This window comes from Coregonus lavaretus (assembly GCF_964263955.1).
Source record: "Coregonus lavaretus genome assembly, chromosome: 5".
Classification (NCBI taxonomy): Eukaryota; Metazoa; Chordata; class Actinopteri; order Salmoniformes; family Salmonidae; genus Coregonus; species Coregonus lavaretus.
This window is the reverse complement of record NC_139992.1, coordinates 18,433,540-18,460,731: the sequence shown is the minus strand read 5'-3', so window position 1 is coordinate 18,460,731 and position 27,192 is coordinate 18,433,540. Positions and strand designations below refer to the sequence as shown.

At 44.6% G+C, this 27,192-nt stretch overlaps 1 protein-coding gene across 2 annotated transcripts in view; it reads right to left on the bottom strand.

Moving 5' to 3' along the window:
- LOC311129875 (protein ITPRID2-like) overlaps positions 1-27,192 on the bottom strand; it is a 42,238-nt gene that overhangs the window by 9,670 nt on the left and 5,376 nt on the right. Inside the window, exons 1-10 of one of the 2 annotated variants that reach the window (XM_084162395.1) lie at positions 13,755-13,967; positions 13,005-13,279; positions 12,684-12,726; positions 9,597-9,646; positions 8,863-8,916; positions 6,343-6,385; positions 6,075-6,173; positions 5,547-5,755; positions 2,080-2,783; positions 1,212-1,266 (exon numbers count right to left, since the gene is read on the bottom strand). In XM_084162395.1, the coding sequence (XP_084018521.1) occupies positions 1,212-1,266; positions 2,080-2,783; positions 5,547-5,755; positions 6,075-6,173; positions 6,343-6,385; positions 8,863-8,916; positions 9,597-9,646; positions 12,684-12,726; positions 13,005-13,212 (1,465 nt within the window). In that variant the 5' untranslated portion in view covers positions 13,213-13,279; positions 13,755-13,967. Of the gene's footprint in view, positions 1-1,211; positions 1,267-2,079; positions 2,784-5,546; positions 5,756-6,074; positions 6,174-6,342; positions 6,386-8,862; positions 8,917-9,596; positions 9,647-12,683; positions 12,727-13,004; positions 13,280-13,754; positions 13,968-27,192 lie in introns of those variants that run through there. The other variant, XM_084162394.1, reaches the window with a different exon arrangement.

Below are 27,192 nucleotides of genomic sequence, written 5' to 3'. Positions count from 1 at the left end.
TGTGGGGATGACATCATCGATGCACTTATTGATGAAGCCGGTGACTGAGGTGGTGTACTCCTCAATGCCATCGAATGAATCCCGGAACATATTCCAGTCTGTGCTCGCAAAACAGTCCTGTAGCTTAGCATCTGCGTCATCTGACCACTTCCGTATTGAGCGAGTCACTGGTACTTCCTGCTTTAGTTTTTGCTTGTAAGCAGGAATAAGGAGGATAGAATTATGGTCAGATTTGCCAAATGGAGGGCGAGGGAGAGCTTTGTAAGCATCTCTGTGTGTGGAGTAAAGGTGGTCTAGAGTTTTATTTCCCCTCTGGTTGCACATGCTGGTAGAAATTAGGTTAAATGGATTTAAGTTTCCCTGCATTAAAGTCCCCGGCCAGTAGGCGCGCCGCCTCTGGATGAGCATTGTCTTGTTTGCTTATGGCATACAGCTCGTTGAATGCGGTCTTAGTGCCAGCATCGGTTTGTGGTGGTGAATAGACAGCTACAAAAAATATAGATGAAAACGCTTGGTAAATAGTGTGGTCTGGAGTATAGTGATTCCCTAAAGAGCACACCCCTGAGGCTCTATGTTCTAATAGATTATCATGGTCAGTCGGAAAAGAAATATGCTTAGTTGTTATACAAGGTTTTTATCTACAAACGGCCCTCTGTTTTAGATGGGTCACTCACTTTTAATGGATTGTCATGGGTCCATGTGTTCTAAGTACCAATGTTCTTAGAAATAAAAGCTCAATTAAACATAATTCAATCACCATACTCAAGATGCATCCCTAAATATCTTCCCTGACTTCACTAATCTAAAACTTATGCTACAATTAGTTATCGGTGGACAAAACTGGACAGGATAGTGTCTTTTTTTCTATAAGGCTTTTTTAGTCTAAAAGGCCACTATGGAACATTTCATCAGAGTACACTCAAGTTAGAAAATTACCTTAGGTATTTAATTACCTGCCATAAGTCACAAAATGTTATTGAATATTTGAGAGATGGGTGATTATGACAAGTTAACTAATTCTACTGACGAAGCAGAGAACATATTTTTTTTTATGTAATAACGTGATTTTTCATATTAGTGGATATCCACTATGGAAAGGTCAGTAACACTTTACATCCAGTTAAAAAGGTATAATGCTTTATGATTTGTTATAAGCATGTATGAGCCTCTATACTGTGTTACAAGGCATATAATATGCAGGCCAGACTCACCTCTGCCAGCTCTAGAGCTGCTGTGTGTGCCAGCCTCATCCTCATTACTCTGAACCTGAAAGATAGACAGAGACACAGTGACAGAGACAGAAAGAAAACAAAGATAGAAAAAAAACTTTGGGGCAATTTCTACACTATTATTTTTTAGATGAATTCCAACAGGTCGCAATGATTTTAAACAAGTCATATTTTAAACTTGAAGAGTGAGCTGTGCCTTTTTTCCCCCTAAGGGCATTTTTACACTGACACACTTCTGATACATACACCCCCTTCCAGTTACCGTAACTATAACAACCCTGTTCTGTAAGATCTGGAGAGAGGAAGGGGGAAAACTGCCAATCAAGCCACAATAATAACTTACCCTACAGGGTCCTCCATATGCTCTCTCTTACAGTTCTAACTTATTTATAAGCTGGAGTTCGTGTCCTTCGCTTTTCTCACAATATCTGCTAGGACAGCTAAAACCAGGATTGTGGGAAACTCACCAGTCTGAGAACCAAGAGATGAAAGCTAAGAAAACACAACTTTGTATTGAACTGAGGGCAGTACTACGATCAGAATTGAACCCCCTTCTCAAACCCTGTAAGCAACCCCAAACAAAACAAAACAAAACTTCCATTGAACTGAGAGGGCAGTATAACTAAGCTCAGCCAAGAATGTAACCACTCTCCTCAACCCTGTGTTTGTGCGGACGATCCTACCTCCATCTCAAACTGGGAGGACAATACTGCTAAGCCTAGAATTGAACCCCCTCTCCCCAACCTTCTTTGTGCAGTCAAAACTTATACTGAACTGGAAGAGCAGGAGAACAGTACAACTAAGCCAAGAATTGAACCCCATCTCAACCCTTGTGTGAGTATGGCCCTACCTCTTCCATCTCAAAGGAGTCCTTGGTCTGTGTGCGGAGGTGGGCGATGTGAGGGTTGGGCAGCAGGCTGTAGTTCGGTTCCTTGTCTGGCGTTGATGTGATTGCTCGCTGTCCCTTCAGTTGGATGTCCTGGTGCTCTTTCTCCAAGTCGGCCTCGTTGGACAGGCTCAACTCACCCTCCTGGGTCAATGCTTGGCCATCTCCATTCACTCCAGGGTGGTCTCCATTCACTCCAGGGTGGTCTCCATTCACTCCAGGGTGGTCTCCGTTGACGCTCAGGGGGGCCTCAGTGCTGCCTCCAGATTGGCTCTCCTCAGTCACCGTGGCTAGAGATGGAGAGTCCTTCTTCCTAAAGGCCTTCTGCTTGAGCTCACCCTTGTGGTCGGAGTCAGTTATGACGGCGCTGTCCCCTGTACCTGGATTCACATGGTCTTCCAGTTTCTCTGTAGTAGACAGGGCTGTGATTTTAGGAGATCCCCCCTCCCCCAACCCACCCAGCAGGTTGTGTTTAGTGATTGTCTTCTTCAGGATCTTGGCTGCGTTCAGGGCTGAGTTGTTCCTCTTCAGAGGAGAAGGAGGGACAATGGTGAGGGGTTCCCCATCCAGGCTGCAGATCTTCTGGACGGACTGGCCGGAGACCTGGGAGTAGAGATGGAAGAACTCGTTCGCCACAGTGGTCAGGACCTCGATCTGACGGAAACGACCTTTGGGGGGTAAGAAAGAGAGGAAACTAGAATTAAAACACAACCTTTGGGGAAAGAATAAGACTTGATAAACTTGATAAAGAGGAAACTACGAATGTGAAAATAGCAACAATGGCCTGCTGAGTCTTTTGACCAAAGGCTCTAGCTAGCTAGTCCCCAGAACACCTGGGAATATATCCCCTCTTATAGCAGCAGATTCAGCCATCATCATGGGTGTGGTTAGTTTGGAAGATGATGAAAGCAAAAGCTGCATCCTGCCGTTAAGACCAACTCCATGGGCACAGATAGGCATGTCACAGGGCAACCATAATTCCCATGATCTTTCATCGCAGTGACATTCAAGAGAATAAACCTACCCACTTTTACAGTGTCATAAATGACATAACACAACATTCCGAGTGACTAAGTACGTCAGTCACCATGATATGTATCCCCTCCACATGCATGTAAGCGATTAATATACTTCTACAAGTCAGTAACCAATACTTCCTCTGGCCATTATCTCTCTGAGCCCAGAACCCAGTCTCTTCCTGATTCCTGACCACAGCTGACTCCGCAGAATAAGACCACAGAAGAAGACAGATATAGGAAGTGAAAACTTCACAAGGCCTTTATATTTATTATGAGAGCGACACATCCCTTTTAGCTGCTCACAGTCAGAACCCCAGGCACGCTCTCAGGAAGAGAAAACAGGACTTACATAAGAAAAATCAACATGACATTGAAGAGGAGGAGGGAAGGGCTGCACAGCTGTTCCAGGGCTTTGAGCTACTAACTGCAGTACATTCTGGAACATCACTGAAACAGACAGCAGCATGGAAATTCTAAATTCCAGAGCCTGAACCTTGCTCACTGATCTATGATCCCTAGAACCCTTAGAAGTTCCGACTCCTAAATCCCTGCAAAGTTGCCTGTGCTCAGTGTGCTTTAAGTCAAGTCAGTCCACTGTTATGAAACAAAGAGCAGGACCTCCAGTTAGTGGTGGGGCTGCTGCAGCTCAACAACAACTCAAAAGGTAGACAAAAACTCCTAAACATTAACTTAAAGGAGGGGTGAAACTTCAAAAGGGATTGAAGAGACAGATACTCATCCCCCCTTTTAACATCTAATCTAGACCAGATGAAGATGAAACTGACTCGAGAGCTGCTACAACAACAGTGCTTACTGGGCCTCAGTCCAACAGTTTAAAGACAACACAAAAGAGTGCTGTTACAAGGCTGAGGCCACTCCCTCTCTGTCCCCCTCCTGTTCCTCTCTGGCTAGTCAGCCAGGCTGCAGAGCGGCTGCTTTGTCCCCCACTCAGATCTCTCACTCACACACACACACACACACACACACTCACACTCACACACACACAGCTCGGTCTCCGACAGCAAGAGTTATGCTAATATGGGCTAATAAAGAGTAAAGCGGTCGGTGCATGGTGCTGTGTGCTCTGGCAGACTGAACAGACCAAGGCCCAATGTGTGTGAGGCCCGATGTGAGCAGAATACAGAGAAGAATCAGGTCCTCCTATCCATCTCTCTCAGGGGGTGTCCTAAATGGCACCCTATTCCCTATATAGTGCACTACTTTGGTGCACCCTGTCTCTCTCACTGCCGCTCTGCTCACCACACTGTTTGCCCAATAGAAGACAAAGGCTTCCTTGTGCTGCGGCTCTGTTCACCCAGCTGCACTGGAATGGGCCCTCACTCTCTCCATCTCAGCTTCCAGCCCAGGCCCCCAGATCTACATGTACTTGTTTGGCAGACAGAAGCTAAATCTGCCAAAAGGAAGAAGAGAAGAACAAGAAATCTACCCACAATGCAATGGCTCGGTGGGAACGGAACCCATTGACTGATGGTGTGCCATTCATTATTACACCACCTACAAAGCTACCAGACTACCTCTACATGTAACTAGGGCTGGGAATTGCCAGGGACCTCACTATACGATATTATCACCATACTTAGGTGCCGATACGATATGTGTTGCTTTTCTCGATTCTATATGTAATGCTATTCGATACTACGATTTTATTGCGATTTGATGTTCCAAACATATTGCTCACTATAGGTCTGAGAAAGTTTTGATCAGTCATGGAAAAAAGTGCCGAAAACATTTTGGCTCACTATTTAAAAAAGGTGGAGAACAAGCTGCAGGATAAAAAAATACCAGAGTTTTGGCGTAGGTACAGCAGACTAGCACTAGCTAATGCTACCTAGAAATTGTAGTTTTTTAAAATTACAAATCGATACTTGGGAGTCAAAGTATTGATATATTATCGTCCAAAATAATATTGCGATATGTAACCGTATACATTTTTCCCCCATCACTATCCCCAACTCACCACCACATCCCAACAATCCATTCCAACCATAACCCACCCCACCCCTACCACCATCATGCATTACACCACCTACCATCACCACCACACCACCGTACCCAACCCCCCGCTGCGCCGCACTCCAGATGACACTCATCACCACAACTCATTCTTTCCATATTCCTTCATCACTACCTGTTGGTCTGCATGTACATACATGCCAGGACATGGCTGTCTGTCGGGACCATTTTATGGCAGCGAACAGCAATATGATCAGTGTTTTCAGGCCATACAGTGTTTTCACAGCTCGAAGAAAGAGGGGAAGGGAAAAAAAGAGACAGAAAGAAAGCAAGAGAACGAAAACGAGAGACAAAGAAAGAGACGACGCAAGAGAAACCGACAGAAAGAGAGGAAGAGATCAAGCGTACGAAAAAATGTGAGGTAAAGAAAGATTGTACTTGTCAGGGCATAGTTGGGGTTCTCCATCTCCATGCGTTGTAGCTGTGCTCCCAGATAGACCTTGATGTCAATGCCCTTAGCGCCGGAGGAGCTGTTGAAGAAGCGCGGGGGGATCTTAGAGGCGATGTCCGGCTCCTCCTGGCCGAACCCCAGATTATACAGGATCTCTTCTGGATCCTCTTCATACAGGTCCAACAACTCAGACACACTGGATAGAATAGAACACACAAACAAACGCATAGCTAAGTATTACAGGTATCCAAGTACAAAAGCATACATAAAGGCATTATACAGCAAATTATGTAGCTAGTGTGGTTAAGTCAAATGAAAAACCTGAGCTTAAACAGAGTACCTCAAACTCAGAACATTTTGGCTAACGTCAGCCCCAATATTGTATTAAACTTGATCTATTATATATGTCTGCTGTTCGGTCTTTCTTGGGACCTGACCTGAAATTTCCCAGTTACAGGGATTGTCATCCCCAATCCACAGCTCTTGGCTCAGGGCCTGTCTACCTGTCTGCTCACCTGGACACAGTGGTGCTGCTCTTCCCTGATCCTGTTGAGTTCATACTCCTGCCTTTCTGCCGGAACTGGCTCCTCTTGTCCTTCGCAGGCATTCCATAGCTGAAGAGCAGAGTGGGCATGCAGTGATCAGTACACTAGTCACACCACAGCCACAGGCAGTAAGACTACTGCATAAGACTGAACTGAGGGGGTGAGGACTGAGGGGGTGAGGACTGAGGGGGTGAGGAGTGGCCAATAGCATAAAGGGGGGTCTCACAGTCTCACTTACCAGGGTGTCTCTGCTTTGGCACTGTTGGGCTGAAGGTGGTTGGCTGCAGGGAGGTTAAAGAGAAAGAGAGAGAGGGGAGGGAGAAGGAAAGATGGGAAAGAGGGGGGAAGGAGGAAGATAGAGTTGAATACAGGTGCTTTGGTAAACTGACTATATACAGTAATTGCTGATTCCCTCATTTCTCTTCAAAGTCCATCTGTCAAAATCAATCTATTTACACTGTCGAAAATACGGCTATAAAAGCATCAAATGTTTACCTTTGTAAAAAAGAAAATCAAGGATTTGCGATTAAGGACAACAGAATGATTTGCTTTTGCAGAAAATAACGAAAGCCTCAGACAGCGAGGAACATAATGACAGAATTATGGTTTGAGTACAGTAGAGACAGAGAGAGTCCTCCTGAAGTTTGGACTGGCCTCATTTGTCAGGAGAAAATCCTGCTCTCAGTCTGATGGCTTCTTCCAGGTTATCTTAGTGACACAAAGAATGCAAACTGAGGACTAGGCAATCCCCAGAAGCCTTAGTGTGGAGACCAGAGCTGGGATCAAACACTATTCAAAATCATTTCAAATACTTTATTTGTGCTTGGTTGAGCTTGCTTGGCTTGATGGACCAATAGAATCGTCCCCACAACTGTAAACCCCGCCCATCTGGCACTCCAGGCAGGCTAGATCAAACGCTGAAAGTATTTAAACGTAATTCTAATAGTACTTGAACCCAGGTCTGGTGAAGACAGAGACCAGAGAGTACACATTGTCTGTCAACTGCCTGAAACTGAACAAACTCAATCAGCCTAACTGGTTCTTCAGCCTCAAAGAGCAGGATAATCATCAAAGTATGCTTTTCCATTGAATGACTATTGTTGTGCGTGTTAGCCTGTTAACAGTAAGTTGTTGCCACTCACTGAACGAGTGGATTGGAGCCAGAAGGAAGGAGGACCCTCATACAGGTGCCTGTTGAGACTTGTAGCATGACATGGACACAATGGAAGACTGATCTCAGGTATGACTAGGTCCCTTTGCTTTGCTTCACTGTGTTGTACGTCCCAAATGGCACCCTATTCCCTACATAGTGCACTACTTTTGACCAGACACCTATATAGGGAATAGGGTGCCATTTGGGACGCACCCTGAGACTAAGCAGGTCAGAACAGACCATAACAGGAGCCAACCCCAACACAACACACTAGCTACCACCCACCGTCTCTGGTCTGCACAAACACAATAGTAATGTGTGGTGTGCAACCATCCGGGCAAGTACAAAACCTGACTGACCCCATCTCTCAAAGAGACCAACAACAAACAGTAGCACATTAGGGTGCATACATCACTACAGCTGTTCAATGGAAGAATGAGAAATATGTAGTTTAGTCACAGCTTTGACAGCACCAAGCATGCACTACCATCAATGAGCCTCGACGCCATTCCATACAGGTCTGATTGTATGTATCAAATAATCTATTTAGCAAGTATAACTGTCCTCTCTATCCACATTTCGAAGGGACGAACACAAAAACACTTCCTATGAACAACGTGGTGCAAATGACCACACCTGGGCTCAAATACTACTACTGAAATCATTTCAAATACTTTAGCTGGCTTGATTGAGCTCGCTTGGCGCAATGGAACCAATGGAATTGTAGCAAAAGCACAAACTCATCTGGCACTCCAGGCGGCTAAAGCAAACGCTACAAGTATTTGAAAGATTTGAAATACTATTTGAACCCAGGTCTGCAAGTGACACAACAGGACATTGCTCTATACATGGTAAGCCTAAAACTATGTGAAGAGGGAAGTGTTGAGAGGAACAGACTAGACAGTTCTCATGGGGGAGTAGAGAATACCTATAGAGCAGGGCCAGAGGACATTAAAACTAATTTATGTAATGTATGTTCCTATTTAGATCTGAGACAGTTTAAACTGAGATAGATCCACTCTCCCCTTCACTCCTCCACCAACAGGCAGGTCACTCAGCGGGTGAAATGAGAGATAGATACGCTATCTGATCACACACCGCTCTCCTTTCCTTTCCTTTGGACTGGGAAACCTTGTCATGTGCCCGTCCGCTCGTAAAGAGCAGTATCAGCAAGGTGTACTCCCATGGAACTAATGCAGCTTTACTAAAAACTAAAGAGCCAAAGCACTCCAACAAGAAGCTTCCAGCTCATCATTGTTTGGCCACACAGATTTCTAGGCCGTGCCTCAAATGGCACCCTATTGCCTATATAGAGCACTACTTTTGACCAGGACCCAGACAGAAGTGCACTATATAGGGATTAGGGTGCCATTTGGGACTTAGCCCTAGTCTCTCTCAAGACAGCTCATAAGCATTGTAAAACTGCCGTAGCAGTGGTGTGATCCTAGGTCCTATTGCTCTAGTGACACACAGAGACACACAAACAGAGACACACACACAGAGACACACACACAGAGATACACACACAGAGACACACACACAGAGACACACACACACACAGAGAGTGACACACAGAGAGAGACACACAAGAGTCTAGTCACCCACCCTCAGCTCCCAGAGACAAGTCATCTTCAAAGCTGCATCCATTCTTCATCACTCCTGTGAAGTACAGAGAAGACCTTTCATTAAGCCCTCAGACAGCACTTGTACCCTACAATAGACTAAATAACTATTCACAAACAAAACCCTGCACATGCCTGTAAAACAGAATGAGCATGGTTAACTGAACACATTTTAAACAGAGTAGCCTACTACAGAGAGACGCTTCAAACCATGACAAATATTTACAGTTGGTTAGGACAAATATTTACCGTCAAGTACTTTCATGGCTGGTTGGTAAGTGTTACCTACTGTAGATAGCCATTGATCAAAGAGCACCAGCTGCCCATGTAGTTTCACATTACCAGGAAGACGTTAAAGCAAATGCAGGGAATCCAAATGTTGTTATTTTTTAGCTCAGGACACTCGTATCGTGCCTGGCTCTGTTTCTTACTTCGATTTAGAAGGACAATAAGATGACCTGAGCGACAGAGTTGGAGAACGCTACCAACTGGTAACTGGTGTGTGGGTGGATGTGTAAAGGAGCAGGCTACAGTACACTCCAAAGTTCACTAGGGCTGCAAGGTGTGGTGAGAAGGTGAGTTGCGGAATACTCAAAAAACACCCCCTTGACCCACACACCATCTCCACAGATATACTAACACACATTCTCTTTTTCCATTTGAGAGTTACAGTTGTATAGCATATGACTGGTGTTATAGTAGAGGAGGGAAATTCACCCTTGGACTGAGTGCTGCTCTGCTCATCCAGAGACGCCCCAAGAGGAGTCCTGTGAAGAGACACAGACACACACTGTTAGAGACACCACAGTGTCGGTCTACAACAGAGACACACAGACATACACTGTTAAGACACCAGTGTCTACAACACAGAAACATATACAAACACTACAACTATTTCTTCTTATTATTTGTCAACTAACCATATAAGCATGATCAATATACTATATATCCACAGATACAGTAGTACTACACAGCTACTGTATCATGCAAATCTTGTTAGTCGTTATATGCTCCCACTCACAGAACAGTAACACAGCCTCCAGTCTCCACTGTTAGTTTCATCTTCCTGTACACTAAGTCAAGTCTGGCTGAGCATTGTGAGAAAAAACAGCAAGTCAAACACACGGCTCTAGTCTAAGGGCTAATAATAGCAACATTGCACGTTACACAACATCCCTAATACTGCTCCGTGACGCTCCTAGCTCCCTACCTCACCTCTCGGTCAATACATCAAACATCTTCATATGGTCACTCTCCCAGACCTAATCAGGCCTATATGCTTTCTGATGTATCCTACTGTACTCTAATCTAACTATACTTCTACACTGAGTGAGTCAGACCTACTCAAGTCTATATGCTTTCTGCTCATGTAACATCTAGGGCAGGGACGATACCAGTATCACAATATTTTTTCCATGGCAAAAATGACAACACGACGCAGATCAAACTCTTTGGTCCTTTAAAAACCTGCTGTATGTAAAATAGTGTGATAAAGCTTGGAAAATAAATACATGTGACTCTGGATGACAACATAATGATGTTTGTGTCCAACATTAGGGCTGTTTTCCTGAAGTTAAAATCTGCTTTGGGTTTAGTTTCCTTTTCACAATACTAATGAGTATCGCGATGCTGGTTTCACCCTAGCACTAGTAACATCTAGGTTAACTGCATGGAACACCTGTCTGTAGGCCTACAGTGCCTTGCAAAAGTATTTCATCCCCCTTGGAGTTTTTCCTATTTTGTTGCATTACAACCTGTAATTTAAATGGATTTTTATGTGGATTTAATATAATGGACATACACAAAACAGTCCAAATTGGTGAAGTGAAATGAAAAAAAAGAACTTGTTAAAAAGAAATCTACAAAATAAAAAACGGAAAAGTGGTGCATGCATATGTATTCACCCCCTTTGCTATGAAGCCCCTAAATAAGATTTGGTGCAACCAATTACCTTCAGAAGTCTCATATTTAGTTAAATAAAGTCCACCTGTGTGCAATCTAAGTGTCACATGATCTCAGTATATATACACCTGTTCTGAAAGGCCCCAGAGTCTGCAACACCACTAAGCAAGGGGCACCACCAAGCAAGCTGCACCATGAAGACCAAGGAGCTCTCCAAACAGGGACAAAGTTGTGGAGAAGTACAGATCAGGGTTGGGTTATTAAAAAATGGAAAGAATATGGCACCACAACAAACCTGCAAGAGAGGGCCGCCCACCAAAACTCACAGACCAGGCAAGAAGGGCATTAATCAGAGAGGCAACAAAGAGACCAAAGATAACCCTGAAGGAGCTGCAAAGCTCCACAGTGGAGATTGGAGTATCTGTCCATAGGACCACTTTAAGCCGTACACTCCACAGAGCTGGGCTTTACGGAAGAGTGGCCAGAAAAAATCCATTGCTTAAAGAAAAAATAAGCAAACACGTTTGGTGTTCGCCAAAAGGCATGTGGGAGACTCCCCAAACACATGGAAGAAGGTACTCTGGTCAGATGAGACTAAAATTGAGCTTTTTGGCCATCAAGAAAAACACTATGTCGGGCGCAAACCCAACACCTGGATGGCGCTAAATACAGGGAAATTCTTGAGGGAAACCTGTTTCAGTCTTCCAGAGATTTGAGACTGGGATGGAAGTTCACCTTCCAGCAGGACAATGACCCTAAGCATACTGCTAAAGCAACATTTGAGCGGTTTAAGGGGAAACATTTAAATGTCTTGGAATGGCCTAGTCAAAGGCCAGACCTCAATCCAATTGAGAATCTGTGGTTTGACTTAAAGATTGCTGTACACCAGTGGAACCCATCCAATTTGAAGGAGCTGGAGCAGTTTTGCTTTGAAGAATGGGCAAATATCCCAGTGGCTAGATGTGCCAAGCTTATAGAGACATACCCCAAGAGACTTGCAGCTGTAATTGCTGCAAAAGGTGGCTCTACAAAGTATTTACTTTGGGGGGGGGGAATAGTTATGCACGCTCAAGTTCTGTTTTTTTGTCATATTTCTTGTTTGTTTCACCCCTTAAAATATTTTGCATCTTCAAAGTGGTAGGCATGTTGTGTAAATCAAATGATACAACCCCCCCAAAAAAATCTATTTTAATTCCAGGTTGTAAGACAACAAAATAGGAAAAATGCCAAGGGGGTGAATACTTTCGCAAGCCACTGTATACCAGCGCCTGCCATATGACATGAAGATTTCATAAAAGGACATTATTATTGACATTGTGTAAAACACTCATGATCAACATCATGCGACTTTCTGTTTGCTCTTTCACTCAGTCTTGCTCACGTACATAGGTTTTTGGGGGGATTTTTAACCATCTAGAATATGACTCGATAAACAGATTCTAAGTTCCAAGGTAATGTTTGTTTAATCAGCTTGTGCAGTAAAGTACAGCGAGACCAGACCAGTTGCTGATAACATAGGCCCTGGAGTAACGGAAACACTTCCCAAAGACATAGATAGCAGCATAAAGCACACGCCTTTCACAAAGCAAATATAACATGTCTGACAAGGAGAGAGCTGGACCACAATAGTTTACAAATACAAGGAAACACAATACGTGGTTGTCATGCTGCTCTTTCTTTGTCACTATTAAGGGCTTTACCAGGGCCCTGTCTTACGTGTTCATTAGACATCAAACTGAAGAAAACGGATTGAAACAAAGAGGGACTACCTTGACTTGTCCATTAAGAAACACTCATTTTCGCTTTCTGTTGCACAACATTTTACAACGTTGTCCATTGTGTGCCCTAATGTTAATTTACATGTCAATGTAGAGGTTTCATTATAACACAACATTACTACACCTGCAGTCCTTGAGCCAGCTCGCAATCTTGTTAGGGAAGCGCCCTGAGTGAAAAAAAACAGAGCAATTCAAAGCCATGTACAATGCCTATAACTATTCTACAATGTCCATAACCATTACAACTGGATTCAAAAATCTAAATAAACGGTTTGCTGTTGCAGGATTTAATTCCTTTTTGGGCTAGTTAATAATAGAGCAATAAGACCTTAAAGTAGGCTTATTGTTTTATCATGACTTCCATGCAGCTGTTTATCAAGCCATCAAAAACCCAAACAATCATTATTTCTGCCTGCTGCTCCCTCTGTAGCTCTTCCCAACGTACCTGGCTCCTCGGCCGGGGCCGTCTTCTCCTCCATGGTGGGCTCTGGGGACACCGTCTCCTCGCTGCAACCCTCCTGATCCTGGGTGTCCTGGCTCTCAGAGGGGCCCTGCCAGGAGTCTCTGCTCTGGGCCCAGGCCATCCTCTTCATGGTCGCTGCCTTCCATGGGTGATCTCTGCTGGGGCTCGCAGAAGTCTCACACTGCTCCATGGTCCTCTCCTGGATCCACTCCTCCTCTTCTCCACAGGCTGGGTTGCTACAGCGATGGGCAAGTCACCTGCAGTGGAGAGGAGGGGTGTCATGAGACTAAATGGAAGCCAAGCCTCCTCTTTAGTAATTTATGATTAGTTGAGTACATTGTTTAGTACGGTTCTCTAAATGTGCTACGTTACATCACACCACACTGGGAGGTTGCACACAAACACAGACATGTGCAGGCACAGACAGTCACTCCAAGCAAACACACAGACACACATCATTTAATTCTAGAAGGAAAGCTCTGCAAACCTGGCAGGGCCTGAAATATAACATCATACTGCATGATAACCAATAATCCAATAACTGAATTTACTTTGTATTATATAACAACTTGTTATTTTCCTAACAAGATTACACACAATTTGTTTCTTTACATAACTTAGATGGCTAAACGAATTATGACCAGAACACCAAACAAATAAATGTGGTAACCTCTGCAAGAACAAGAAGCAAGACAACAAAACAATCTGCATGAAACGAGACACTAATAATACCTGGTGGGGATTCCTCCTTCCTCCAGAATTATTATCCTAAGAATCCTAAGAATACTTCCAAAGCAGTCTGAAATGTCACTTAAAAGTAGTGCCTACCCAGCCAGGCAGAGATATGGGACAGAGGGCAGGCAGTAAGGATGGATGGATGAGTACAGAAAGAAGCTACGGAGAGCTAGAAGTCCAACTGACAACAACTGGAGCAGGAAATGTCTGTTTAGTTAAAAGATTACGAGTCGTTTCCTGTTGTGGATCAGCTCTTTTCTGAAGGGAGGGATAGAGAGATAGACAGAGGGAGGGATGGATGGAGTTATTATCTCACTGGAGTATAGAAGCCAAACCTCGATGGACGAATGAAGGAGGCTATTATTAGGTTACTTCTATTTCCAGAGTAATCATCGGAAATAAGGAATGTGACTAAACACAGAGGACCACTCTGCTTTCCAAACAAACCAATGGCAGCGACGGCTAGCTATAGATGTGTGGGAATCTAAAAAGGGGTCAAAATACAATAAACAAATAGGCTTTAAGAAAGAAAGAAAGAAAGAAAGAAAGAAAGAAAGTCATGGCACTGACAGACAGTGGTGTCCTGTCCATAGGGTCCATCTGTCTCGCCCTCTGACTCTCTCACACACACACACACCAGAGAGAGAGAGAGAGAGAGAGAGAGAGAGAGAGAGAGAGAGAGAGAGAGAGAGAGAGAGAGAGAGAGAGAGAGAGAGAGAGAGAGAGAGAGAGAGAGAGAGAGAGAGAGAGAGAGAGAGAGAGAGAGAGAGAGAGAGAGAGGAGGAGAGAGAGAGACACACACACACACACACACACACCTGTTCTTCCTGTCCCACTGAAAAGAAGAGCCGAAAAATACACAGATGCAGAGTCTCATATGCAGACAAGATGTTGGATAAACAAGTGTGTGAGAAAGAAGGAAAGAGAGAGATTAGTGTAACGTGAGTGGTCGCTTTATTATAGCAGCTGTGTTGATAATCACTCTTTGCACTTATAGGCCTATCCACTGGATCAGACACTCAAACTGACTAACAACGCCTTGTATGCATCCCAAATGCCACCCTATTCCCTACATAGTGCACTACTTTTGACCAGAGCTCTATGGGCCCTGGTCAAAATAATGCACTTTTGACCAGAGCTCTATGGGCCCTGGTCAAAATAATGCACTATGTAGGGAATAGGGTGCCATTTGGGACATAACCCTTACCTGGAGCTAAGAAACTAGATATTACATATCAGGGTGTGCTAGGCCAGGCCTTTTGAAGCTGTCGTCTGCAGTCCTTAACTCCTTATAAATATTTTTAAATGCTGATACTGCAGAACAATAGTGGACTGCTGTACGGAGTACGGACTCTTTCCTTTCCCTGTCTGAAAGGCAGCCAAACCAAGCACAGCACAGAGAGACTAGACGGGAAACGTTAGCTTAGCAACAATGACCATGGCAAACACCTGGGCTGGAGCTGGAAGTCAAGGACACAGAGAACAGAACAGCTGGAGTTCAGTGTGAGTGTTTGTGAGCGTGCTACAAAACTGTGTGTCTATGTCTGTGTGTGAGTCTGTATCCTACACCACAGCACGTCTCTGCTGCTCCAGCTTGGTCAGAATAAACACTAGTCTGCTGTTATCTTGCCTATTAACATCAAACTCCCTCAAGACCAAACATGTTGTAAAGAGGATATCTACATTTAGGTCCCAGTCTGCACCCCCCTACACACATCAGCCCCTCTCCCCCCTGAACCCCTAACCCCTTTCAACAGAACTACGGATGTCTCAGTTCCCACATCATGGGCCAAATGTGACCCATCATCTGTCCGCCCGTCCGTCCATCGTGATGTGACGGCCACCACGTCCCAAACACCCAAGCTGCTGAACAGCAACAAAAGATAGACAAAGAAACCGCACTGTTGGATACAAACACACACCAGGGTCGTGTTCAGTAGGCACGAATGGAAATGCTCTGAAACTGAGTGAAGCAGAGAGGTCCTAACTGAATATAGGCGCAAGGTAGCTTAGTGGTTAGAGCGTTGGGCCAGTAATTGAAAGGTTGCTGGTTCGAATACCCGAGCTAACAAGGTGGAAAATCTGTATTGTGTCCTTGAGCGAGGCACTTAACCCTAATTTGTTCCACCTAGTAATTTGTACTACTCTGGCTGACCCTGTAAAACAACACATTTCACTGCACCTATCCGATGCATGTGGGAATAAAAATATTTATGAACTTGTCCATTAAGAAACATTTGTTTCAGTGTTCCGTTGCAAAATAAAATGCTACGGTGAGCCATAATGAACACGACCCAAGCATCAACTCCTGAGTGCCGACACAAAACAAAGCACTTGTTAGTAAGAACTCCACTTAGCCAACAGGTAGTTTAACATGTAAACTGTGTTAAGTCCTCATAGGAGCAAACATCCTGAAAGAACATCCTGAGCTAAACGTACAACTTAGGAGAGTGTAGGCCTACATAAGTTATTTAATAGTTCTTCCAACCACTTGGTTTGTGTGTGTGTGTTGGTTAACTTGAAAGCAAAAAATACAAATGATGTTTTATCGGCAAATAAAATGATCTGTCTAGCTTCTCAAGGATCTTGCCTCTAGGGACAAAATACTATGTTGTTGTCCTTCTTTCCCATCTATCGGTTATGACCTTTTAAAAGAAACATAGCACAGTAGCACTAATATGATGTTTTTTAAAGCAGTGTCAAAATGGCTACTCAAAATGGGTCTACCACAGTATCGAATCTTACTATAGGTCAATCTTAACCTACAAATAAAAGGTTAAAAAAAGAAAATATAGGCTACTTCTTGTGGAAAAATAGGCAAGCTATACAGTGGGCTCCAAAATGACTGGCAACGCACAAACAATACTTTAAAAAAATATAAACAATATAATTATAGATATAAACTCAAAATACCAACATGAGAAATACTGTACTTTATTAATGTTTCAATGGAACCAACCAAAACCATACAATTATTTAATAAAAAATTAATTTCACCAAAATCAAGGTTTCATAATTATTGCCACTCCTCATTTAGTACTTAGTGCAACCACCTCTAGCAAGGATAACAACATGGAGTCTTTTCCTGTAATGTTTGACAAGGTTAAGGAATACATTTGGAGGGATTTTGGACCATTCCTCTTCACAGATTCTTTCAAGATCCTTCACATTCTTGGGTTTGTGCTTATCAACTGCCCTCTTCAACTCAGCCCACAGATTTTCGATTGGATTGAGGTCCGGCGACTGAGATGGCCATGACATAACATTGATTTTGTTGTCACAGAACCATTTCTGTGTGGATCTTGAGGTATGTTTTGGGTCATTGTCTTGTTGGAAAGTCCACCTACGGCCAAGTCCCAGCCTTCTGGCAGAGGCAACCAGATTGTCAGCCAAAATTGACTGATACTTAGTGGAATTCATTATGCCATCAATCTTAACCAGTGTCCCTGGACCTCTGGAATTAAAACAGCCCCAAAACATTACTGACCACCATATTTCACCGTGGGTATGAGGTGCCTCTCCTTGTATGCATCTCTGTTTCGACGCCAAACATGCCGATGCTGTATCTGACCAAAACGTTCAATTTTGGTCTCATCTGACCAGAGCACCTTCTTCCAGTCATAATTTAAATGACGTTTGGCAAACTCCAAGCGCTTGCGTCTGTGTCTTGGGGTTAGAAAGGGCTTTCTTCTGGCAACCCTTCCAAAGAACCTGTGGTTGTGGAGGTGGCGTCTGATGGTGTTTTTTGAAACCTGGTGACCCCAAGACGCCACCAAGGCCTGCAATTCTTTCACAGTGATTCTTCAGGATTTTGTTGCTTCTCTCACCATCCTCCTCCCTATCATGGGGGGCAAAATGCATTTGCGTCCTCTACCGATTAGGTTTTCAACTGTTCCATATCTTGTAAATAAATTTTTTTATAATTGCCCTGACAGTGCTCAGTGGTATATTCAATCATTTGTGGCTCTTCATGTAGCCATTACCAGATTTATGAAGGTCTACGACCACTAATCTTCTCCTTTCCCCCTTCTGATAACCAGGTGGCGAATCGCATCTCTGCATGTCTGGCAGACATATCAGTGTGGATGACGGATCACCACCTCAAGCTGAACCTCGGCAAGACGGAGCTGCTCTTCCTCCCGGGGAAGGACTGCCCGTTCCATGATCTCGCCATCACGGTTGACAACTCCGTTGTGTCCTCCTCCCAGAGTGCGAAGAGCCTTGGCGTGACCCTGGACAACACCCTGTCGTTCTCCGCTAACATCAAGGCGGCGACCCGATCCTGTAGGTTCATGCTCTACAACATTCGGAGAGTACGACCCTGCCTTACACAGGAAGCGGCACAGGTCCTAATCCAGGCACTTGTCATCTCCCGTCTGGATTACTGCAACTCGCTGTTGGCTGGGCTCCCTGCCTGTGCCATTAAACCCCTACAACTCATCCAGAATGCCGCAGCCCGTCTGGTGTTCAACCTTCCCAAGTTCTCCCACGTCACCCCGCTCCTCCGCACACTCCACTGGCTTCCAATTGAAGCTCGCATCTGCTACAAGACCATGGTGCTTGCCTACAGAGCTGTGAGGGGAACGGCACCTCCGTACCTTCAGGCTCTGATCAGTCCCTACACCCAAACGAGGGCATTGCGTTCATCCACATCTGGCCTGCTGACCCCCCTATCTCTGCGGAAGCACAGTTCCCGCTCAGCCCAGTCAAAACTGTTCGCTGCTCTGGCACCCCAATGGTGGAACAAACTCCCTCACGACGCTAGGACAGCGGAGTCACTCACCACCATCCGGAGACACTTGAAACCCCACCTCTTTAAGGAATACCTGGGATAGGATAAAGTAATCCTTCTACCCCCCCTTACCCACAAAAAACATATTGTAAAGTGGTTATCCCACTGGCTATAAGGTGAATGGACCAATTTGTAAGTCGCTCTGGATAAGAGCGTCTGCTAAATGACGTAAATGTAAATCTGTCTCATTTGACCTGCCAGTTCTTTTGTTTTCTTCATTGTGTTGGATGACAAAGGGATATTGCATGCATGTTACCTCATTTTTATACCCTAGTGAAACATAAAGTGATGTAATGGCTCAATATAGTTCCTTAAGACTTAGATAAACTTAAATAAGTGGAATTTAATTCCTGGTTTAATTTTGGTAGATGTTATTTACAATAATCTTGAAGGGCACAATTTATTGAGAAACCTTGATTTGGAGGACACAGATTTTTTATTAAATCAATAAAATGATTTTGGTGGGTTCCAATGGAACATTAATATAGTACAGTATTTCTCACATGTTGTTATTTTGAGTTTCTCTCTATAATTTGTTTATTTTTTAAAAGTATTGTTTGTGCATTGCCAGTCAGGGGTGCCAGTAATTTTGGAGCCCACTGTATGTGTGCCAACAATGGCCTTTCATATGTCAAACTTATTTCATGAAGTTCAGTTCAAAGTTCAACAAATCCAAACATTCTGTGGTCAATTATGACACAGCCTGCATCCCAAATGACACCCTATTCCCTACACATTGAACTACTTTTGACCAGACCCCTATGGACCCTGGTCAAAAGTAGTGCACTATATAGAGAGAAGAGGTTCTGAGCCACACCTGCTTTGTCTAGAACGGTAACAGAACACCTCGGCCTCCAGCCACCTCACTGCTTCTTCACACACGTACACAGCCTCCTGACCTTTTCTTCTGACAAAGGTTTCTTGCTAGCTACCAACTTGGGAAGTCCGCTACCACTGCAGCACACTTACTGACACAAATACCCTCCATTCTCTATTGTGATATTGTTTCAGAGAGCAGGGTAGCGCAGGGCGTCGACCTGCATCAGTGGAGGGCTGAGGTGGGTCACCTTCCTGTGCCATTTCTCTTTGTTCCCTAGGGAGTCTAGGGAACCAGCCCAAGGCCCTTTGAAACCACCAGGTACTAAGGACTGGAGATATGGAGCTAAACTACCAACTCAATAACATGACGGAATAGGTAGCCTGTGATGTAGGCCAAAAAATGAAAAATGACCCAACAATCAAAGATGACCAGCTGTTGCTGTCATGTTTCCTTGTTTGGAAATCATACAATCCACAATCACTGGAATCAGAGACAAATGGGAAATTGAATTTATGTACCCTTATTCAGTGCATTTGAAGTTATGGATGATTACATTTACAGTGCCATTATTGCAGCTTTTGTGTAAAATGCACATTAAATCCAAATAAACTTGAAACTTGGATGCAAGTCCTGAAGAAAATCCAATACTTATATGCCCTTTGAGGTCATAAAAAGTTTAAAGATTGAAGTAGGGCTGGGCGATATGGCCCAAATATCATATCACAGTAGTTTAAAAAAAATGTGGACAGTATGACAGTATTTTATGTCCGTGACACATGGTCCTTTCACTGTGTTGCGCAAAGTGTCAGATTTGAACTATCTTATTGAAACCCCTGGTCATAGGAAGTCCTCTAAATGATGTCATGTGAACCTGTTAAAATGTTATCACTCCCGTGATCTAAGCAAAGTGGAAGGCACTCCAGCGGTGAGGTCAGCGTTGACTGCTGCTCCAGTCACTACATCTTGTGGCTTTAACTTTGTGGAGGGGGGAGAAGAGGAGGTAGTTAGGGTTTCGGATGAGGTCTTACAAGGTCGGTTGAAAAATTCCCAGACTTTGCAAAACCTTGGGGTTTTGGTAGATCATTTAGACTCTGAGAAACGTGAGGAATTGGTAGCTCATTAGAAGCTACCCTGTTTTGTTTTCTGACACTATCGAAAACCCATTTAATTGAGCATGACATAGATATCGGAGATGCTAAGCCTATTAAACAGAGATTTTATCGTATATCTCAGGAGAAGAGACTGCAGTTGGAAACAGAGGTGCAGTATATGTTGGACAATGGTTTTGCGGAGCCATGTTGTTCAAATTGGGCTTCACCCTGTCTTCTGGTCAAGAAGTCTGATTCCACTTTTAGACCTTGCACTGATTATAGAAAAGTTAACAATGTTACTAAAGCAGACCTTTACCCTCTTCCTAGGATGGAGGACTGTATTGAACAAGTTGGGTCAGCAAAGTATGTTAGCAAATTTGATCTCTTAAAGGGATATTGGCAAGTACCCCTTACCAAAAGAGCTTGTGAGATTGCTGCCTTTATAACTCCATCTGGTTTGTTCTCTTATACAGTGATGCCTTTCGGCTTGCGGAATGCTCCAGCCACCTTCCAGAGGCTGATGAATCGGGTGGTCTCAGGTCTGGAAGGGTGTGCCGTGTATTTGGATGACGTGATCGTATACTCAGACTCTTGGGAGGAGCATGTCTGTAGAGTGCAAGCCCTGTTCGAAAGACTGGGGTGGGCCAGGTTGACTATCAATTTGGCAAAGTGTGAGTTTGCTAAAGCTACAGTCACATACCTAGGCAAGGTTGTGGGTCAGGGTGTTGTCTGTCCTGTGGAAGCCAAGGTTCAGGCTGTGAAGCAGTTCCCACATCCCTCCACAAAGAAAGAACTGATGCGCTTCCTGGGAATGGCGGGGTACTACCGTGCTTTCTGTAAAAACGTTTCGGTAGTAGTGTCCCCCCTGACCAATCTGTTGAAGGCTGAATTTATCTGGTCCACCCAGTGTCAAGAGGCATTTGATGCAGTTAAGGCTATTTTGTGTTTGGCACCCGTGTTGGCAGCACCAAATTTTGGGAAACCTTTCAAATTGCAGGTAGATGCCAGTCAAATTGGTGCTGGGGCTGTGCTTCTCCAGGAAAATGACGACAATGTTGAGTGTCCAGTCAGTGTCTTTTCCCGGAAATGTAATAAGTATCAGCAAAACTATTCTGTAATTGAAAAGGAGGCTTTAGGTCTCATTTGGGCTTTACCGCACTTCGAGGTCTATGTTGGTTTTTGTTTAACCCCTGTAACTGTGTTTACTGACCACAACCCACTTATTTTTCTGAAGTCCCTGCAAAATCCAAACCAGCGCCTGATGCGTTGGGCTTTGTTCTTGCAACCATTCAACCTCGATATTAGACATATTAGTGGTAAGGATAATATCATTGCTTATGCTCTGTCCCGTGCTCCTTTAGCCTAGTTTGTATTTTCTCTCTGCTGACCCCTGCGGGCTGTCTGCGCCTTTTTTCTCTTAAATTGCTCCCCAGGTACCAGGGCTGCTGAGTTTGAGGACAGACATTCAGCTAGGGGACACGGGGCTACTGTTGGAAGCCGGGACTGGTATCCGTTTTTTTTGGGGGGTTTTGGGAGGAATTTTGGATTGTTTTAAATATGTTGGGTCGTAATTTGGGTTGAGGGTGGGACCCTCATTTTAAGGAGGGGGTGTCACGGCCCCTCCTCTGCAGTGCAGGGGCGGTTCCTCCTGCAGGCAGAGGAGGGTTGTTAGTGATTAGAGTTGGTGTTTTTGGAGCCACCTGGGCTCAGGGTATTTAAAACTGCTTCACTAACCCCCCTCTCTCTCTCTCCCTGCTCCTCCAGGTATGATCCTGTTTGGTTTGTTCCTTTGTAGGTTTACCTAGTTTCCACTCAGTCATGTTCACACACACACAGATTCATGCATCCATGCACCTTACCTACACTCTACATTATGACATTTCCACACCTCTTTCTTTGTTTAAAGTTAATAGTTTTTGGTTTACAATAAAGAACCTTTTGATTGGCCTATACCTGTTGTTCATGTCCCCTCATTTTTGCCACAGGCTATGAGCCGGCCTGTGACACATGACAACGAATGAAAACGCCAGGGAAGAGTTATTGTTGACAAGTGTTTCCTAGGGGACCCTATAATCTTTGGCTACATTGAATGTTCTCTTAGCTACTTCATGTAGCTAACATATTCATGCTTCGTGTATTCCTCTTTGATATAGACAATACTGTTGCACAAACAATATGCTGATTTAGGTCTAAACCATCACTGGTATTATCAGGCTGTATAGCTAATTACATTTGCTCTGACTGAGTACATTTATTAGCTAGCTAGAGATTAGCATTAGCGGCTAACAAGATTTAGGCCCAACTTGCTAAGAAAAGACAAACTAGGTGTTCGCAGATGTAAGAAAACACAAACGAATAGTTTAATTATAGAACGCTAGTGGATTTAAATTAAGAAGCAAAGTGAAAACAGTATCGTTGTCATCAACATTGTTGCATGTGCTGCATTGACCATGCAGACTGAACACAAGTGTCTCGTGGTGGAGGAAGAACAAACGTGCGCCTTGAGTGACAGGGGGCGGGGCTAGGTCTGTGTGGAAAGCGGCATGGAGAGAGTAGAGAGAGATGACTCAAGTAGGGAAGTAAACTATAAAAATGGACGTTACACACGGCGTATCCCATTTAACAAACCAAACATTCAAATACCGTTATAGAAGGTAAAGTAAAAACCCAAACCGGTCCATGCATCAATACCGGTATATCGTAAAATACGGTATAATGCCCAGCCCTAGAATAAAGCTGAAGAAATATGTAGCTTAGGTCCCTAACGAACCTGAATGATCCACCTTCTAAGTCAAGAAGAGTCTCAAACTCTCACTAAATATTATAACCTGGAAATGTCCATCTAAATAAATCAAATATGTAAAAGACTGCACTTTATTTAGGAACATTTTTACCCATTGCTTATGATAGCATCCATCAGCACTTTCAGTGTTTTAGTGAAGCTCCCATTCCGACAGGGTAGAGTTTAGGCCTATGTTTCCGCTTCAATTTAAACAGAGCGTCGTCGTGGCGATGTGAAGTTAAGATAAATCTAAGATAAATCTTGAGGAAGATCAAACTGTGCTTGACCTCAAGAGGCTCCAGGACTGACATGGCGGAAGCACTCTCCAGTGAGTGAGTGTGAGAGTGAGTGTGAGAGTGGTTGTGACATTGTATTAACATGTGGTTACATAGTACCTTAGTAATTGTATTTTAATGTAAAGTGGTACCCATGAGGATTGTTTAACATGATTTTGCATGAGTTTCATTCATGACTGTCAATGAGCTGCAGGCTATTTGTTAGGCCCTAGGCCTAGATCATGATAATCACAAGGTAAAAGAGAAGACTGTAATAAACTGTTCAGTTCCTCTCTGGCTGTTTGCTTTCCTCATTGTTCCTGCTCACTGGCAAACTTTGTATGCTGAACATGCTGTTATAGGAACAAGAACAGGAGAACAGGGGTAGGGGGAGCTCTGCAATACAGGAGAACAGGGGTAGGGGGAGCTCTGCAATACAGGAGAACAGGGGTAGGGGGAGCTCTGCAATACAAGAGAACAGGGGTAGGGGGATCTCTGCAATACAAGAGAACAGGGGTAGGGGGATCTCTGCAATACAAGAGAACAGGGGTAGGGGGGGGGCTCTGCAATACACCAGCCAGTAACACACAAGGACACACAAACCTTTAGAGCCATCCTACTACAACTTCAGGCTTTATAACATGTTTTAGAAGCAAAGTCAACTCACCATATGCAAGACAGACTGGAGAGGTCAGGGGTTAGGCTAGTTAGGACTTTATGGCCCAAATCCTAATCCACAGATCACATGCTTCATACAATAGCCATGAATAACCATCTAAAACTACAAAGGCTATCTATGAGGCGGTCACATATCACTGTCTGGCAAAACAGTATTATGACTCAGTCCTAATTAGATTTCAGTGATTTTGTAATTTATCTAACACTTTAATTACTTTGATCTTACCATTAATTAGATCTACATTAATCTCTCGTGAGCTTTGCCTAATGCTCACAAATGCACCATAAAGCTTGGACCTGCAGACAGACATGAGACTCGATTGAGGAGAGGGAGTCTGGAGTCACATGAGACTAACAGTGCTTCTTGGAAAAACATATTGGAATTCAAACTGACCAGCTCCACAATCTGCAGCACATTCATTTTTCAGCACTTTCTTTATCCAAGCCCCCTGCAGGGCACTTCCACAATGAGAGGAGTGGCAGCTAGCTATAGCTTTAGGACTGGATAGGCTGACTGCCACTTTGCCAAAAACAGTCTGGGAACATTGTCCTCTGTGCTGTGTTCACCTCCTGAGGCTGTCTCCCTGCCTGCCTGCCTGTTTGCCTGTCCACATTCCAGCCTGTTTGCCTGTCCACATGCCTGCCTGTTTGCCTGTCCACATGCCTGCCTGTTTGCCTGTCCACATGCCTGCCTGTTTGCCTGTCCACATGCCTGCCTGTTTGCCTGTCCACATGCCTGCCTGTTTGCCTGTCCACATGCCTGCCTGTTTGCCTGGAAAGCAAAGCTACACCACCAGCCAAGAACACAGCAACATAACATGTACCGTCCAGCAGCATTATCATATCGCAAATCATTAACCCCAACAAGGTCAGCGTTGCCCTGGGCTTCCGTTTGCCTAGTGTGAAACAAACATATGGAGCGAGAAAGAGAAGGAGGCTAGGAGAGAGAGATGGGCAGAGAGGTAGTAGAGGTAGAGAGAGAGAGATGGGCAGAGAGGTAGTAGAGGTAGAGAGAGAGATGGGCAGAGAGGTAGTAGAGGTAGAGAGAGAGATGGGCAGAGAGGTAGTAGAGGTAGAGAGAGAGAGATGGGCAGAGAGGTAGTAGAGGCAGAGAGAGAGAGATGGGCAGAGAGGTAGTAAAGGTAGAGAGAGAGAGATGGGCAGAGAGGTAGTAGAGGTAGAGAGAGAGATGGGCAGAGAGGTAGTAGAGGTAGAGAGAGAGAGATGGGCAGAGAGGTAGTAGAGGTAGAGAGAGAGAGATGGGCAGAGAGGTAGTAGAGGCAGAGAGAGAGAGATGGGCAGAGAGGTAGTAGAGGTAGAGAGAGAGAGATGGGCAGAGAGGTAGTAGAGGTAGAGAGGTAGTAGAGGTAGAGAGAGAGAGATGGGCAGAGAGGTAGTAGAGGTAGAGAGAGAGAGATGGGCAGAGAGGTAGTAGAGGTAGAGAGAGAGAGATGGGCAGAGAGGTAGTAGAGGTAGAGAGAGAGAGATGGGCAGAGAGGTAGTAGAGGTAGAGAGAGAGAGATGGGCAGAGAGGTGGTAGAGGTAGAGAGAGAGAGATGGGCAGAGAGGTAGTAGAGGTAGAGAGAGAGAGATGGGCAGAGAGGTAGTAGAGGTAGAGAGAGAGATGGGCAGAGAGGTAGTAGAGGTAGAGAGAGAGAGATGGGCAGAGAGGTAGTAGAGGTAGAGAGAGAGATGGGCAGAGAGGTAGTAGAGGTAGAGAGAGAGAGATGGGCAGAGAGGTAGTAGAGGTAGAGAGAGAGAGATGGGCAGAGAGGTAGTAGAGGCAGAGAGAGAGAGATGGGCAGAGAGGTAGTAGAGGTAGAGAGAGAGAGATGGGCAGAGAGGTAGTAGAGGTAGAGAGAGAGATGGGCAGAGAGGTAGTAGAGGTAGAGAGAGAGATGGGCAGAGAGGTAGTAGAGGTAGAGAGAGAGAGATGGGCAGAGAGGTAGTAGAGGTAGAGAGAGAGAGATGGGCAGAGAGGTAGTAGAGGTAGAGAGAGAGAGATGGGCAGAGAGGTAGTAGAGGTAGAGAGAGAGATGGGCAGAGAGGTAGTAGAGGTAGAGAGGTAGTAGAGGTAGAGATAGAGAGATGGGCAGAGAGGTAGTAGAAGGTAGTAGAGGTAGAGAGAGAGAGATGGGCAGAGAGGTAGTAGAGGTAGAGAGAGAGAGATGGGCAGAGAGGTAGTAGAGGTAGAGAGAGAGAGATGGGCAGAGAGGTAGTAGAGGTAGAGAGAGAGATGGGCAGAGAGGTAGTAGAGGTAGAGAGAGAGAGATGGGCAGAGAGGTAGTAGAGGCAGAGAGAGAGAGATGGGCAGAGAGGTAGTAGAGGTAGAGAGAGAGAGATGGGCAGAGAGGTAGTAGAGGTAGAGAGAGAGATGGGCAGAGAGGTAGTAGAGGTAGAGAGAGAGATGGGCAGAGAGGTAGTAGAGGTAGAGAGAGAGAGATGGGCAGAGAGGTAGTAGAGGTAGAGAGAGAGAGATGGGCAGAGAGGTAGTAGAGGTAGAGAGAGAGATGGGCAGAGAGGTAGTAGAGGTAGAGAGGTAGTAGAGGTAGAGAGAGAGATGGGCAGAGAGGTAGTAGAGGTAGAGAGAGAGAGATGGGCAGAGAGGTAGTAGAGGCAGAGAGAGAGATGGGCAGAGAGGTAGTAGAGGCAGAGAGAGAGAGAGATGGGCAGAGAGGTAGTAGAGGTAGAGAGAGAGAGATGGGCAGAGAGGTAGTAGAGGTAGAGAGAGAGAGATGGGCAGAGAGGTAGTAGAGGTAGAGAGAGAGAGAGATGGGCAGAGAGGTAGTAGAGGTAGAGAGAGAGATGGGCAGAGAGGTAGTAGAGGTAGAGAGCTGCAGCAATGAAATAAACCTGGCAGAGGATTGTTACATTAGTGGCTTAATTTTCATATTACAGCTGAGAACGATAAGTTAAAGTTGTTTTTGACAAAAATTAAAACGTGTCAGTTTGTCACTTTCACAAGGTTGTAGTAATAACATGTTCAACTACTTAAGA